Source organism: Nothoprocta perdicaria, unplaced genomic scaffold (assembly GCF_003342845.1).
Source record: "Nothoprocta perdicaria isolate Ctin4 unplaced genomic scaffold, notPer1 scaffold_382, whole genome shotgun sequence".
NCBI lineage: Eukaryota > Metazoa > Chordata > Aves > Tinamiformes > Tinamidae > Nothoprocta > Nothoprocta perdicaria.
The window spans coordinates 218,314-234,304 of NW_020455624.1; the positions used below are offsets into that span (position 1 = coordinate 218,314).

The window sequence follows — 15,991 nt, forward strand, 5'->3', positions numbered from 1 at the left end:
CGAGAGGCTTCGGCGCAGCGTTCGCGTGTACCGGTTARAGATGTATCCTGACGCCATTCTCAGCCCGCGAGCGCTGAGAAACGCCCGGTGTCTTACACAGCCCCGGCGAGCCGGCGCTGCCCGCCGGGCCCCGCGGGTGCGCGCCCCGTTCCGCAGAGCCCCGCGCGCGCCGTGCCCGTTGCGGCCGTTACACCCTGCGCCCCGCCCCTTCAGCGGCCGCGCTCGCCCTTGTGACGTCAGACACTCGAAGCCAATCCCGGTGCCGGAACGCAAGCGGCTCCCAGCCCGCTTAAACACACACGTTCTGGCCCCGCCTCTCTTGCGCAGCCCGGCCGCGTTCACTGCTTTTTGTCCCTCTTCCCGCGCCGTAGCGGGTGGCCGTTGGCGCTGGCGATGGTGTGGGCGCGGCCTGCGTCACGCAGTGCGCTCTGTGGGGCTGGGGGGTCGCTGGCGCCCGCCATGGAYTATCGGGCGGAGGCCATGAGGCACGTCGTCCCGGGGCAGTTTGATGACGCCGACTGCTCCGACGGGTACGAGGCAGGGGAATGGCGGGGGCGGTCCCGGTCCGGTCCCAGTACTGATCCTGGTCCCGGGGCGGGCAGGTCTGGGCAGCTCTCTCGGCTACGGTGTGGTGCCAACGTGCTGCTGTTTCTCTTGAATTGAATAAGGTCTTTGCTTGCATGCTCCAAATCTTCCTATTTTGCCAAATAGGTACTAAGTGCCTGCGGAAAATCTGCTCAGGAGCGTGTGCAAGCGTAGCAAGGAGAGTGGCAAGCGTGATAGAGTGAAATCAAAAGCTCGTATAAGTCAAAAGGGCTCAGTCCTCAGAGTTCTTTCGTACGTGTGCTTATTTTTTTTTCCATGCTGTGGCAGCAGCAGAGTGGTTTGGTTTCAATGGAGGAGCTGGCTAGCATCATCGGACATCTGTTGGGAGTCACAGGGATCTAATTGGCTGTAAAAGGAAGTTAGAAGGTGGCACTGAAGCAGTGAAGATCACTTAAGTGTAGTCCGTCCTTTAAAGATAGTGATATTGTTCTGTATATCCACTTAAAAACAGGTGAACTGACAAATACCTTGATGACTGTAGTGATCATTGGTAGTTTTATAAATGTCTGTGTTTGAAGTGAAGAGAATACAGAAACAGCTGAAAAAGGAGAAGTATCCAAGAATTGCCAGTCACATTTGTGTGAAGAGATCAATTCTGAGGATGGAGATGATGATTATGATGAAGAGGAAGATGAAGATGAAGACTGGGATTGGGATGATGAGATGGGAAGACTTATGAAGCGCCCCAATGCTGCTGTTGGATGCAATCCACAGGTAAGTTGAAGGCTATTCTATGAGCCTCAAGGGTGCCTAAAAACAAGCATAGCTAACCGTAAGGCCATTTTCAGTGTTAATATTATGCTGAGTAGAAATTCAAATGGAGCTTTCTCCTCAGATGACTCCCCTTTGTTTGAGTCTCTTCCTCTGGCACATGCCACATGGAAATGCGCATTGTAGCCAGGACTCCACTTGATTTTCTTGCTCCAAGGCCTGCTGCTGCCTCCTGCTTGTTACTGTGTTTTGCTTTCTGTTTATAAGGCTTCTTAACTTTTTTATTTTGCTTACCCTCACTGTGGCACTGTTGCTTCCTTTTCATCATTGGTTTTCTGTGTTTTGTGCGTCAAAAATATAGTACCTGCTTATTATGCTAAGAATGGAACAAGTGGTGTTTTAGACTAATAGTGGAGGAGGTGAAGGGAGATGCTAGACACAGTTGAGTTTAGGGTGGACACTGTTGGATTAGAAGCATTTGGTTCACTGCAAATTGAAAAGTACAGACTGTCAGAGCTAGTGTCCTTCTTATTCTCAGGTAAGAGATTTCCAAGAAAACAGCCTTGGAAACTCTTGTCTATTAATTTCTTTCTGCATTTTTTCCCCTCTAATATTTTCCTTGTTTCTTTCTGCTATTCCTGTTCTTTTTAGGGATAAAAATATAAATATAAGAGACTTACAGAATGATTGCTCAACTGAAAATAACCCTGCTATGGGTCTTTTTTATTTTCTTCTCTGCAGTGAAATAAAGGTGAGGAGGAACTTCTTTCCTGTGAGGGTGACAGAGCAGTGGAACAGGCTGCCCAGGGGGGTTGTGGAGTCTCCTTCTCTGGAGGTCTTCAAAACCCGCCTGGATGCCGCCCTGTGCCACATGCTGTAGGTGTGCCTGCTTGAGCAGGAAGGTTGGACTAGATGATCTCTAGAGGTCCCTTCCAACCTTGAATATTCTGTGATTCTGTGAAAATCTGATGCTAATCCATATCTGATTCTTCACTCTTTTTACTTTAGTATATATAAAACTCTGGGCATAGGCATTTGACCTGACTTTTTCCCATGAAACTATCTGTATTTCAAGGGCTCTTTGGAGGAGGCAAGTTAAATTATAAATCCTTTGTTTCAGGCAAATAGACAGATCCCTAGTTGCAACTCAGCAAAAATGTCTACCCCTACAGACAAGGCTTTAAGGAAATTTGAACATAAAATTAATTTAGGTGAGTATAATTGTGTTGTCTTCTTTTATGATAATAGATACGCGTTCTATGATTTTATTAGACTAAGTCTGCTTGCTTTAAGTCACAACTTGATGGAATAGCATGGCAGTTAACTGTTACCAGGGAGATTGAAAAGAGCTCTTATCCAGTAGCAGTTGCCTGTGCTCTTCATTAATCAGCTCTCATACCCCTTTCAGAGCTGGAGAGCTATTTTTTTTTCTGGCCTCGCTGGATAACACAAAATACTTCCCTAGCTTCTGTGTAGGAGTAAGTTGCCTAGCTCGTGGGAGGATATAATTTCTCTGCTGGAATGTCTTTGGCTATTCTCAAACTTGCTAAATTTCCTGGTAAACTGCAGGTTCCTGCAGTATTTTTGTGGCAAGTTGTGCCACAAAACTGTTGTGCAACAGTTCTCATGTGTCCTTCTGCTACAGGTGGAGAGGTCCCTGTGTGCACTTATGTAGGGTGGTATTTATGATATGGTGGAAACAGCCCTTTTGCTCAACCTAGAGCTTAGATGCAGCACTGGCTACTTTATTTCTTACTTATTTGTTTAGAATATTATAAATACTTTGTTCTTTTTCCTTCCTAACTAAGGTCATCTGAAATGAAGGATGAAAGATCTAAAGGGCGCTACTGGAATATGTAGCCAAATTCAGCAGCTTTTAAACACTTAGCAATTAACAAATACCATTTAAATACACTGGGGATAGATAATCGTAGAGGCTCTTGCCTTTTKTTGTTTGGAAAAATGACATTGTAGTGGGGAAGAAAAAGACAGATAGATTTAACAATAAGCTATTACCCAAGAGGCTATTTCTTYCTCAGCATCTCTGGGTGACATTACATTTTCAGGTCTTTTGTGGGACTGTGTCACTGTGTCAGTCATCTGTGTTGTCATTACAGCCCTACTTTGAAGTACAGACAGAGTGGAAAAAATGAAGTTAACTGATGCTTCTATTGTACTTGCTTTAAGTGCCACTGGAGTTTGTTATAAAGAGATTAACTGTGATTGAGCATTGTATTAGAGTGTATTGGCTTACAGCAGAATTGAAGATGCAGTTCTGAACATGGGAAACTTTTTTTTTTTTTTGCTTTTGGTTTTATTTTCTTTTTTTCTTACTTGTTTTTCAGATAAGCTGAATTTTGATGATTCCGTTATAAACCGAGTCACAGAAAAGTCTAGACAAAAAGAAGCAGACCTGTGAGTTATGATTGGCTCTCTTTTCACTGACCTAAGTTGAACCCAGAGGTCTTTATAAGAGTTCTTATCTACTAACTTGATCCAGAGTTTTTAATAAATTTATTAAGAAAAAAAAACCGTAAATATACTATATGTAGTTTGCATTCTGTTTTTAAAACTTTTTATTTTCTGAATCTCTTGCCAAGTTTTGATCCTTCCTGCTACAGTTGATAGCAGATTTAATTGGTATTGGTGTAGTAATGCGAAAGTTACCTGCTGTTAATTCTACTAGCAAAAGGCTGTTTTTCTCTACTCCTCTCCTAAACAGAGGTCCTTGAGCAATTGGCCTTGAAAAAAATACTGGAAACCTACCGAAGATTTCCCCCTGACGATTCAGTGAGGAAAGGCTTCCCTATGCCCCTGGCAAGGCTGCAATTTATAGCTGTAACTTGTTAAGACAGATAGTGTTTTCTCATGAGCGAGCGTATTTTGTGGGAAGCAAAAAGGTGTCTGTAATAGTGAAGAGCACTGATGTTGGATTTTTTTTTCCTCCTGCCTTCAGGAAAAATGTCTGTTTTTGTAAGAATTGAAAGTCTTATTTTTTGAGACCTTTAACTTCGCTTTGTAGTAGAATGTCGTCCTTTATTCTGTCAAAATATAGAGCCCATGTGTGGGATTGTCTGATTTTATTTTCATTTCTACTAGGTATCGAGTCAAGGATAAGTCGGATAGAGCAACAGTAGAACAGGTAAGTCCTTACTGTATGAAATATTTCTGTTCTGATTGGAACCAATAATCTGGAATTTTGGAGCTGATGGTAAAACTCTCTGGAACTACTGTAGGAACAGAATTTCATCTTGGAATTCTGTTTTTGTTGGTATGCTAAAGAAACTAGAATTCTATTCTTAACCTTTTACCAAACTCCAAGAAACAATGCACTATTCTGTGTTTGCCTTTTTAGTTTGGATTTTGTTTTATTTTCTCTTAGGTAAGACTGAGCTATTGCTTGGCTAGGGACACATGGTTGCTCTATTTCATTTTATGGTAACTGTACTTTGAGGGAAAGCTTATTAAAATATATGCAGTGTAGTATGGATGGATCATTCTCTTACATCCTTACATCTCTCCTCATCCTTCATCCTTTAGAACTTCAACTAGTTCTAAAATGCTAAAATAAAAAATAATAATAGAAAAAAGCAAAAGAATAGATGAGGCAGTGTTGTAGAATCATGATAGAATCCTGAATGGCTGCTATTTGAATTGTATTTGATTATTCAAAACAGTCTGATGTTGAAGTCCTTTTAATGCAGTACTAAGAGTAGACTATAGAAGTAAGTTTTGCTCTCCTCAAGAGCAATTTTGCTAACTTTTCTGTATTAACCTTGAGGTGTTGGATCCAAGAACTCGAATGATTCTGTTCAAGATGCTAACTAGAGGTGTCATATCGGAAATCAACGGCTGCATCAGCACAGGGAAAGAAGTAAGTTGCATTATACTTAACATGTAGTCTTTTTCTCAGCAACCTAGGTAAGCACTGATAGTGCTCAGAGATGCGTTGAAATTCTTTGTTCTAGTATTGCTTTTCGTGTGTTTTGTGACTAGTACAAAGTCATCTTAGGATAAAATGCAGCTTACATTAAATTAAGTTGGTTTTCCTGGCTATGAAAAATTTCTGATAACATTTAAATTTGACCACCTTTGTCCATTTGTCCAGAAGTAATTTTCCATTACTTTTGCGTTATAACTGAAACTTTTGGAAACGGTATGTGTACCCACAATATAAAACAGTGTCTGAAAAACAAACCTAGCTAAATGTTTATTCAGCAAGACAGTCCGCATGCATGCAGATCAGACCCATTCCACACCTCCAAGGAGATGGGAATGCCTGAATGGCATAGCAAAATACTGTTTAAAATGCTATTAAACCTTCGCCTTTTCAAAATTGACATGTTTGTGTACTGTTGCTATCAAGTAATATTGCTGTTAATTAAGGCCAAATCAAGTAGGTTAGTAAGATAGTTTTAGACTGCTTGTTCTCTTGGCTGATCTGACTTTTTAGAGTCTTTAGGTGCTGATTTAAAGTGTAATCCTGTGCTGTGTGGTGGTGTCACCATGGGGCATTTGGGTCATGCTTTAGGGCCTAAATAGATCACAGATCTCAGATTAACCATTCACACAAGGTGTTGTTTCAGTCTCAAAACGTGGATGATGTGGAGTTTTGTTGTGTGCCTTAATACCCCTACCCAGTCTTAGACACCTCCTGTGGGTTGCTGCTTACAGAGACAGCTCTCCCTTGTGCACAATTGTGCTGGCTCAGCTGAGTGCCATGAAGAGGCTAAAGTGAAAAAGTTTATCCTCTCTGCCTGACATCCTGGAAAACATCTTGGGACTGGGGGAGGTGGAACAAGAATTTGGATTTACTCTAGAGAACTTTTCCTTTAAATGTTCGTTTTCCCTTTGTAATCCAATAGGCCAATGTTTATCATGCCAGTACTGCAAATGGAGAAAGCAGAGCAATAAAGATTTACAAAACTTCTATTCTGATGTTTAAAGATCGGGACAAGTATGTGACTGGTGAATTCAGGTGAGCTGGAGTTTTGTCTGATTTTAAAGAAGAGTAAAGTTGGTTTGAATAGTGGTAAAATAATTGTTGCTAATACTGCATACTCTTAAGTGGTGTCATTTGTGCTTTTTTTAAAAGATTTCGTCATGGATATTGCAAAGGCAACCCAAGAAAAATGGTGAAGACGTGGGCTGAAAAAGAAATGAGGAATTTAATAAGGTGATTCTTTCTTTCAGTTTTTATTTTAGTATGCAAACTAAAACTCATTTCTCTTAATGAAACTCATATTTATAGGAGATATCCTTCTGTTGCTAGATACTGGTTCACAATCTCTTGATCTCTGGAGTATTCTAGAAACTGTTTTAAGCTTACCTGTGGAAGGGAGGAGAGAGGTAAAAAGAAAAATAAAGCAATTCCTTTGTCTTACTGTTCATGCTGTTAAGTTCTTCGGCATCTGAATTCTGAGTTGACTGAGTTGAAAAGTGGGAAAAAGTCAGAAATAGCTGCTGCTGAGTAGCAGCAGTGTGTATTTGTGTGTGATATAGGTTAATGTAGGATTAACCTAAACAATGTAAACATCCATTGTCTAACATAAGGATGTTTAGAAAGCAGGGTCAGAGCAGGGTGGCTGTGTGTGGTTGGCTTTTTTTAATCTCCTATTTTTTTCACAAGCAGGAATATTTGTAAAAGAACGCTTTAGCTCTGTTTTAACTCTCTTCCARTGCTTAAGGCAAGAGTTTCTGTAGGCTCTATTGCTATGCAAATAGTGGAGTTGGTTTGTTTTTACTTTTTGTGGTTTTGTTCTTGTTACAGGTTGAATACAGCTCAGATACCTTGCCCAGAGCCAGTTATGCTGAGAAGTCATGTGCTTGTTATGGGCTTTATTGGTAAAGGTGATATGTAAGTATCCTTACACATCCTTACATTATATTTACACTTTACATTACACTATCCTTAGAAAATCAAAATAATTATTAAAAATAAACCAGTCATTGAATTTACCTACTATTACTTTAGGCCTGTAAAATTAGCATATTATTCTTACATGTGTGTGTGACTTGTAGAATACCCCAGTCTTTGCCAACTACCATTGCAGAGAGTCTGCCTGATTTTGAAGCCATTGCTGTTCTCAAAATGAAGTCCTGAAGTGGTTTAACCAGCGAATATAGATGAAAGGACTTGCTAATAGTATGGGAAGATAACTCTGCATTAGTGTAGGATAGTTCAGTGTCTTAGCTTACTTCAGAAATGTTGCTCCCTGTATCTCTGGCAAGCGTGTACCAAGTTTTGCTGCCTGACAGGTTGATTCCTTGCATTTGCTCGAGTCAGTCAGGGTGGGCTTTCCACATACAGAACAGAAGGGTCAAGTACTGCAGTTAAAGCATTTCCAGCTGGCATGARGGGAAAAGTACTCACTTTGTCTTATGTGTGTGAAAATTTCAAGGCCTGCTCCTCTGCTGAAGAATGCTCAGTTGTCTGACTCAAAAGTCCGGGAGCTGTACCTGCAAATCATCCAGTACATGAGAAGAATGTATCAAGATGCCAGGCTTGTTCATGCAGATCTCAGTGAATTTAACATGCTGTATGTTTTTGAACTTTGTTCTTAATATTTGTTGATGCATCTGTGCATATATTTAAAGTAYTAATCTACTTTTGGGGGAGCAGGGGAGGGCTTTTCAAATGGGCTTTTCAATTTATCTACTTAATTATGTAGCTCTTAACTCAGTTCTGAAAACTCTATAAAGAGTAACCTGATAAGTGAAACTGTCAACTAATGAAAAACTCAGCAAGATACATATGTAGTATATACATAATTGGATATAAGTATATATTATTATGTGTATATAATATATATATATGCATATTATATATGCATATATATATATGCATATTATATATGCATATATATATATATATATGCATATTATATGCATATAATATATATGCATGTACACAATATTTTTTCCTCCTCCCCTCTGTCTTCAGCATTACTTTTTGTGTTTCTTTTAAGTTTACTAATACAGCCGGGGTGGAAGAGGGAAAGGATAGCCCCCCAAAAATCCCAAATCTCTCTGGCTCTAGTATGAAATATATGGTCGGGGAAAAGAGAAAAAAAAAAAAAAAAAAGGTTAGGTTAGGTTTGCAGTACAGTTTTTATGTGCCTGGGCTGCCTTGGATGTGTGGGCACGGTGGTGTGAGCGCGGCCGTGGCCTCTGCCCACAGGTACCACGGCGGGGAGGTGCACATCATCGACGTGTCGCAGGCGGTGGAGCACGACCACCCGCACGCGCTGGAGTTCCTGCGCAAGGACTGTGCCAACGTCAACGGTGCGTGCGCTGCCGCTCGGCCCCGGCGCCGAGGGCGGCCTGGTGTGGGAAGGTGAACTGCGCTCTTCGTGTGGTCTTTCAGCTGTGACGCTTGCCGGCCTGTCAAAGCTGTCAAGCTTGAATCACAGCGTCCCCTCTCCTAGCTTCTTGTGGCCTTCTTGGGGAGCTGTCGATTGTGCTGAGCTCAGAAGACTGTGCATCCTATTTTGCTAGAAATTATGTGACTGAAGTGAGTCACGTGGCTGAATTTCGTATTTGCAATAGAAAGAGGTTCTCTTGGCTTGCTCTGCTTAATCGCTGCTGACCTTCCAAGTCCAATCCCTCACCCTCCTCCCTTCCCTTCCTCCCTGCCCCCGGTTTTCACTGTATAATCCTACTACAGAGACTGGGAAGAAATGCCCAGCCTTATGTTCTCTGCAGAAATGCAACCTGCAAATTTAATTATTATTGCCTCAAAAAACCTTTTTTGAGCATAGTATTAGAGAAAGTGCTAGTATGTTATTGTGCCCCATATGTCTTCTAACTGAGGTGGATCGTAATTAGTCTGTACAGTGTTTCAGTGGATACTTCTCAGTTTCTTTGACAAAAATTTGTGGTTTACGTACCTTATTCTTTGAAGTAGTTATGTTTTGAGCTTGACAATTACAAATACTGCACCAGTCTTGAAGTATTTTTTCCTTCTTGCTCTATTCAGTCTGGCTCCTGAGGAGTTTGATTTGGCTTTGAGGCTTGACCAGTTTCTATCCTTCCAGATATGTTGCAGCTGGAAGATAGTTTTATTTTGGATGGCAAAGAGTGCCTTGATTTAAAAAAAAAAAAAAGCCCACCCTCAAAACTCATTGGAATGCAATAGTGCAGTCGAGACTTTTCCAAGTTGTCAGGGCAATTATTTTGTTGTAACTCTCACTTTAACATAACAGGTTTATGTTTTGTACAATGACCTTTTTTTGATTCCTTACAGACTTTTTTCAGAAGCGCAATGTTGCTGTGATGACAGTGAAGGAGTTGTTTGAGTTTATTACTGATCCTTCCATTACAAGTGAGAACCTGGATGATTATCTCTCTAAGGTAAGACCTCAAGGCCTTGTTGCTCATTGAAAGTATGAACAAAATAATCATGTTTGGTTCAAACTCCCTCTCACTCACTTTGCTGCCAGCTCTTTAAGTGGGCTCATAAACGATGTCGTCATGCCAGCACTTCAGGCATATATGTGGATCTTCTGTGTACCATTATAGGATGTACCAGTATGTGGTACATGTGTAGCATTATAGGATGAACACATTTTCATTCTATGTTTTCTGAGGTCTAATTGCTCAAACTCAAATGTCAGGTGCTACTTGCAGTAAAATGGAATGCTTTCAATTTCTTCTTTCCAAGAAGGAAGAAATAGGGAGCTTATTTAGCTTGGGAGATACCTGGCAGGAGTACAACAGTATTTATATAAAGAAAGGAATTAAGAATGCCGACTTAAGCAGGGAGAAATTGGGGAAGGAAATGAATGACTCAAGGTAATRCTACTCCAAAGAACACAGTATTAACACAGCCAAATGTGCTGGCTGGTGGGSCGTACTGGATCCAGGAGGAGGTAAATGAAACATATCTTTTCTAGGTGCTGTTACTTTGCTTCCGTTTAGGTGAAAAACAAATAGCTGTTCTGGTTGAAGCACTAGTTGAAGAAATGGGAAGGAGCCAAATCTAAGCCATGCAAACCAGGCCAGGAGTGGAGACAGGATGTGTGCATACTTCTGGCCAAGACCACGGGGCAGAGGCTGAATGCCATCCAAATACCTGTCTGGCACGGGTGGTTTTGGATGCTCTGTACTCCTGCCATAACTGGAAGCTGAGTGAAGCAGGACAGGGCTCCATGGTTGATTTGACTTGTTTGTACCCCCTCTGTGAGCAGTGGGGAAAGCAAAGCCCAGTACTAGCGTACTGCCCACTTTGCTCCTTGTGTTGTTACTTCCTGTGGTCAGGCTGGGCCTGCACAGTTTGGTCTGGAAGGATCAGGGAGTGTGATCTTCCAGCAGCAGCAAGGGGAATCTGCAGCCAGAGTGCCGGGCCCTGCAGAAATGCCGGGTACCACGAGGTGTCGCTGAAGGCCTTGCTGTGAGGAGGGCTGTGGGGTTTTGGGGGTCCGGGTAGAATACAAAGATGTGAATGGCTGGTTGGCTTAAAGATGTGATTCTGCAGCATGATAACACTATATTGCTTTATGTTTCTTTAGGCAATGGAAATTGCATCCAAAAGAACAGAGGAGGAAAGATCTAGTCAAGATAAAGTGGATGAGGAAGTAAGTGGGGAGTTTTGTTCCTCCTATTAAATTAATATTAATCTCACCTCTTTTAAACAATGAAAATTATTCTTTAATTTGGAAAAATTACGAATGATAAAACATAGTGTTTATGATACTGGCATGTCCTGTACTAGTTGAGAACACAGAATATTGAGGGGTGCTCTTTGTAAAAGGCTGAAATGACAAAGAGCAGAAATTGGAAGGAAGACGCTGCGCTCTGTAAACCCATGTATTTGCTTGTGACTTKACATGTCTTCCAGTTCAGGATCAGCTTAGAAGCAAAGAAACAAAGATGTGATTGTGCCAATGTGATTAAAGCAAAATGAAGAAATGAAAAAATTCATGGGATAATCAGATGTGTGCATTGACCATATTGCCCATCTATCTCTCTTCCCAGTCTAAATCAGTTCTTCTGTTTACTATTTCTTTACCTTGCTTTTGCATGCAGGAGAAACCATCACAAATCTGTTCYGTTTGCATCACTGAAAACTGCTAGCATTCTGGAAAGTTTCCTTTGAGTTGTAATCTTAAGTTGCTCTTCCAGAAAAAAAATAAAATATTATGTCTTGAGTGGAATTTTTATCAGTGGGAATGTACTAATGTTAATTCATCAGGCATTTATGGTAGGAGTCAACACTGCTTGATTTGATAAAGACTTTTATTTTGCTCTTGGARGTCTGCAGGTTTTAGTGACTGTTGTTGGCTCATGCTTGGCAAAGACTTTTGTTTCTTAAGAGTTCCTGAGAATAGATGTCCCACTGAAATATAGGACGAGAGGCTGCTATTTTACAAATTTACACTTTTTGCAAACGCATTATTCTCAGAGCCTTTTCCTATAAAAATGTATTGATTGTCCTGTAAGAGGGATGGTTTAGTACCATCTGAGTTGTTTCCTGCCCTCACAGGCTTCCCATTTGACCTCAGGCTGGTCGTGACACTTTCTGTCTCACGAAAGAGTGGAGCTAATTAAATGCAAACCCTGTGGAAATGGAGTCTTTGCTGTTTGCACAGACTTGGTCTAGCCATTATGATGTAAAGTGTGGTTTTAGTCAGATGATAGACTGATACCAGTGGAGTCCATGTAAAATAAAAATGCATCTGATCTGTTAGTGACTTCAGTTTGCTGGAGTATGGTCTCAAGAGATGACATTCCAAATCTGAAGTAAAATGTTGATGGTGGTTAGCTTTTACCTTACTGCTGCAGGAACACTCTGTGAGTTAGAGTATATGTCAACAGAGAGATTATTTGTATAAATATTAAGTTGAAAAATGGATTTTTAATGGAGGTCCTGCCTGAAGGCATTATAAACCTCACAATACAAACATAAAAATCTATTTAGAACACAAAACCTTAAAGCTTGAATCAATTAAGAGGAAAGCAAAGGGATTGGAATTCCCAAATAAGTGGGCTGCTGATGGTCATAATAATGAATAAGCCTTATTATTAGTGATGAGCTATAAAGAATGTGCAAGTTCCATTTCAGTCTACTTCAGGAAAAAAAAAGATATTCAGATATTCTTCAATGAAAATGGTAATGGGTTACTGCCTACTGCCTTATTCTTTCTGAGTTTCTTGGAGCCGTGAAACTCCTCACGATTATTCTTCTGAAGATGCATAATTAGGAAGGAAGAACATCGTGAAACTATATGTAAATTAGCAAATGTGCTTGCTTCCTTTCACTCGACTAGGTTTTTAAGAAGGCTTACATACCTCGAACATTGACTGAAGTTAAAAACTATGAAAGAGATGTGGATATAATGACAAAATTGAAAGAGGAGGACATGGCATTGAACGTTCAGCAGGATAACGTGAGTAGACATCCTGAGGCACTGCAAGTGAGGGGAGGAGAATACGAATTCTTACTAAAAATTGATAGTAAAATGCAGTGTGGTTGTGTTTAAAATTGTATGATTAGTATTAATGCATAGGTCGCTGTCTTTTGAGGTAATGTTTTTCTCTACATCTTAGATATGAGTCATTTTGATAACGTAATTTTATTTCCGTATTCCTGGGTGTAGATTCTTTATCAGACTGTGACAGGATTGAAGAAGGACTTGTCTGGTGTTCAGAAGGTGAGAGGGCTTTTTACTATCTATCTGTTTGTTTGTTTGTTTGTTTATTTATTTGTGGTTTTAAATGCTTAAGGAGTGCAGAGAATGCCTCATCTTGTATCTGATGCCATGGAAGAAACTTGCTGATTGCAGAATGATTCTTTTCTGTCTGCTTTGGCCCTGTCTGTGTGGAAGTGGATCTGATGTAGTAGTGTACCTGAGGATGAACTGCCCTCAGATATGGTGTTTGATTGCATGAGAATCAAGTGATCATTCTTGCTTTTACCATCTTCTTTAAGGGAATGCATGGAGAGGGAGGGAAGATGCTTTCAAAACATGAAAAATGCTTTTTGTTCATGTCCATAAATTTTGATATGGTCATGGTGTCTGTGCTGTAATTACTATGCAGAGATCCACCCTGCTGTATAAGGCATAAGACTTCTGTCTTGTTATATGTGTATAAATGTCACRATCAATACTTTGATCCTACTTCTCATGTCATGTGCTTTAATCTAAAGCAATGTATCTTGAGTTGATTGCTCAAAGCAGGGACCATGTTTGGATTCCTCCTCCCCSCTTTCTGAAAGCCTACGTTATCTAGCAGTGCTATAGACTATTTTTAAACAAAAATATAAATATGAGAAGGGATCAGCCTTTGACACAGTCATCAGTCTGATTTAAGATCAAGTGTGTTTTGCAGTGTAGATGCCCATGTTTCTACTGAAGTGTTTGTGTGCCCCAAATAGGTTTTATGATCTGAATTTAATTAAATTAACTTCCTTCTTTGTTAGCGAATTGGTCTTTACCTTATATCAGTGGGTTYGGAAGTGCTAATGCAGCTATGCATAAAAGGTTCTGTATTGAATATTCTAAGTTTACTGGATTTAGTTTGGATTAACCTCTTTCATTCTTTTTCTTGAAATCCATTGATGACTGTGCTGAAGGAGATGACTCAAAGCTCGCTAAAGATTTTCTTTGTAGGAGATTCTATTCATATGCTGATTTTTGCCTTTGTGCTATTGAGTTTGGATGTAAGAAATTCTGTGTTGGTCTGTCTTGCAGATCCCTGCACTTCTTGAAAAAAAGGTTGAGGAATCAGAAAGCAGCTCTGACGATGATGCTGATGGCAGTTCAGAGGACTCTGAATTGGGCTGTAAAGAATCTATACATCCTAAAGATAAACCTGTTGAAGTTGGCATAGATAAAAAGGTAAGCTGTCAGCAAATCCAAACGTAGATTCTTACAGTTGTTTCTTGGTGGATGCAAGCTATGGTCTCCCTGTTGTGGAGAGTGAGAGCAGAGCGCAAATTTCATTATGGATATTTCCTTTAATGGTGTTCTTATACAGCAGCACATATAACATAGCTCTCCAGTCTAGACAAAGTCAGAGTAGAGATCTGTGTGGGGGATTCTGAAGCTATGCATATGCAGAAATAAGTGAAGACTGGACAGCTCTTCAGTGCCTTTGGCTGCTCTTCCAGATTTGGTGAGCAGGCATGTAGTAGTGCCCTATCTAACCTTTTGCTTGGGAAACGGAAGCTCCTTACCTGTAGAACTGGAAATTTGGTAACAGTGCCATAATGGCATTGTTATGTGTGGTGGCCATAGTGGCTTTTCTAGAACCATTATTGAAAGTTGACTCGCTTTGCTATGAGAAAGAGAGTTTGTTTTTGTTTGTTTGTTTTTAGTTTTCCTTTTTTTGCACTGTGTAGCATATGTGCCCTGTTTTGTTCTGGGTCTGCTGCAGAGTATCACCCTGTAAGTGAGAGCCCTGTGCAAAAATAGAATGAAACTTGCTGGATTTATGATAGTTTTAAGATAAGGGGGATTACTTGTTGAATGTCCCATTCCCGGAAAGACAAGAGATGGTAGATGCCAACTATGTTAAATGGCTCTGCAGTTCCCCGTCAGACACTTGTCTTAGAGATCTGTAGCTGCTACAATGTTGGCATACCTGATCAATTCAGCTCAGTCTAAATTCTTATTCTTGATGCTTTTAAGTAACTGGTGTTTGATCCTTTGTAGGAAAGGAAAAAGATGGTTAAAGAAGCCCAAAGAGAGAAGAGGAAAACCAAAATTCCAAAACATGTGAAGAAGCGGAAAGAAAAAACTGCCAAAATGAAGAAAGGCAAATAAAATTGGCTCCGACTTGGGGAAATGGGTTGGTTGTTGTGGGCTATTTACTTTTTTTCTTTTAATTAAAAATCTTCTATTTATATACATACAGTACTAAAAGTGAGGGTTGTTTTGTTAACAAGATGATGTAATTGTTTGGACAGCACATTCTTACAAAAAAAAAAAAAAAGATTTTAACATACCTGTGTATATTAAAATCCTCTATATGTGCAGTGCAGGTTTAAATTGCTATTAAACTTGCATCGATTTGTAGCTGGACTCCTACTTTCCTGCCTGTTTGCACTATATACATGTGACTTTGGTTTGCTCTAAAGTGATGATTTGGTTTAAACAGATTCTGTGAGGAGAGGAAATGGCAGAGGCTGGAGAATAGTTCACCCAGCAGTCCATGTTTTCTTTATAGCATAGAAGGAAATGCCTGATTGGGGACCATTTCATGATTTAGGAATCAGCTCTTCTTACTGCCCAGATATTCTGAAGCAGCCATACCCAAACAGACCAAGATCCTGACCTTTGCTTAGATGCCAGTGTTGAGCTGTGCTGAAAGGTATTGTGAGCAAGCTGCTTGTAAGCTGCTCAGATGAATGGTTGCCATCAAGACTAATATATTCAGATTCAAATGTGTCTGAGGGAAAGTCTATTCCAGGAGCTCTTGTGCATTTGGTAAAATGGCACTAAATCAGGTGCAAGAAAGGGGGTGACTATTCCTTAGTAGTAGGAGGGGAGAGGGAAGGGTAAGGTTTACTTCCCAAGGGAAGTTCTGTTGGTGCACATTTGTCTAATGCTCAAGGCTGAGGTGCTACCAGTTGTGTGAACATTTGATGGTCTTACCTACATAGGGCAGAGATGCCTTGAGTACTACAGGGGATGGTTGTGTTGAATCTTTGTGGCTGTGTCCGTAYGTGATG

At 40.5% G+C, this 15,991-nt stretch overlaps 1 protein-coding gene across 1 annotated transcript; it reads left to right on the plus strand.

Annotated features, from left to right (window-relative positions):
• Window positions 1-459: 459 nt before the first annotated feature.
• On the plus strand, window positions 460-15,257 carry RIOK1 (RIO kinase 1). Its single transcript, XM_026044792.1, has 17 exons — window positions 460-530; window positions 1,125-1,320; window positions 2,438-2,528; window positions 3,663-3,732; window positions 4,417-4,459; window positions 5,099-5,191; window positions 6,183-6,295; window positions 6,413-6,493; window positions 7,088-7,174; window positions 7,719-7,856; window positions 8,498-8,601; window positions 9,563-9,669; window positions 10,827-10,892; window positions 12,585-12,704; window positions 12,915-12,968; window positions 14,010-14,156; window positions 14,973-15,257. Exons 1-17 carry the CDS (start codon window positions 460-462, stop codon window positions 15,081-15,083), a joined length of 1,692 nt encoding a protein of 563 aa, XP_025900577.1. The 3' UTR covers window positions 15,084-15,257.
• The last annotated feature ends 734 nt before the right edge of the window (window positions 15,258-15,991 follow it).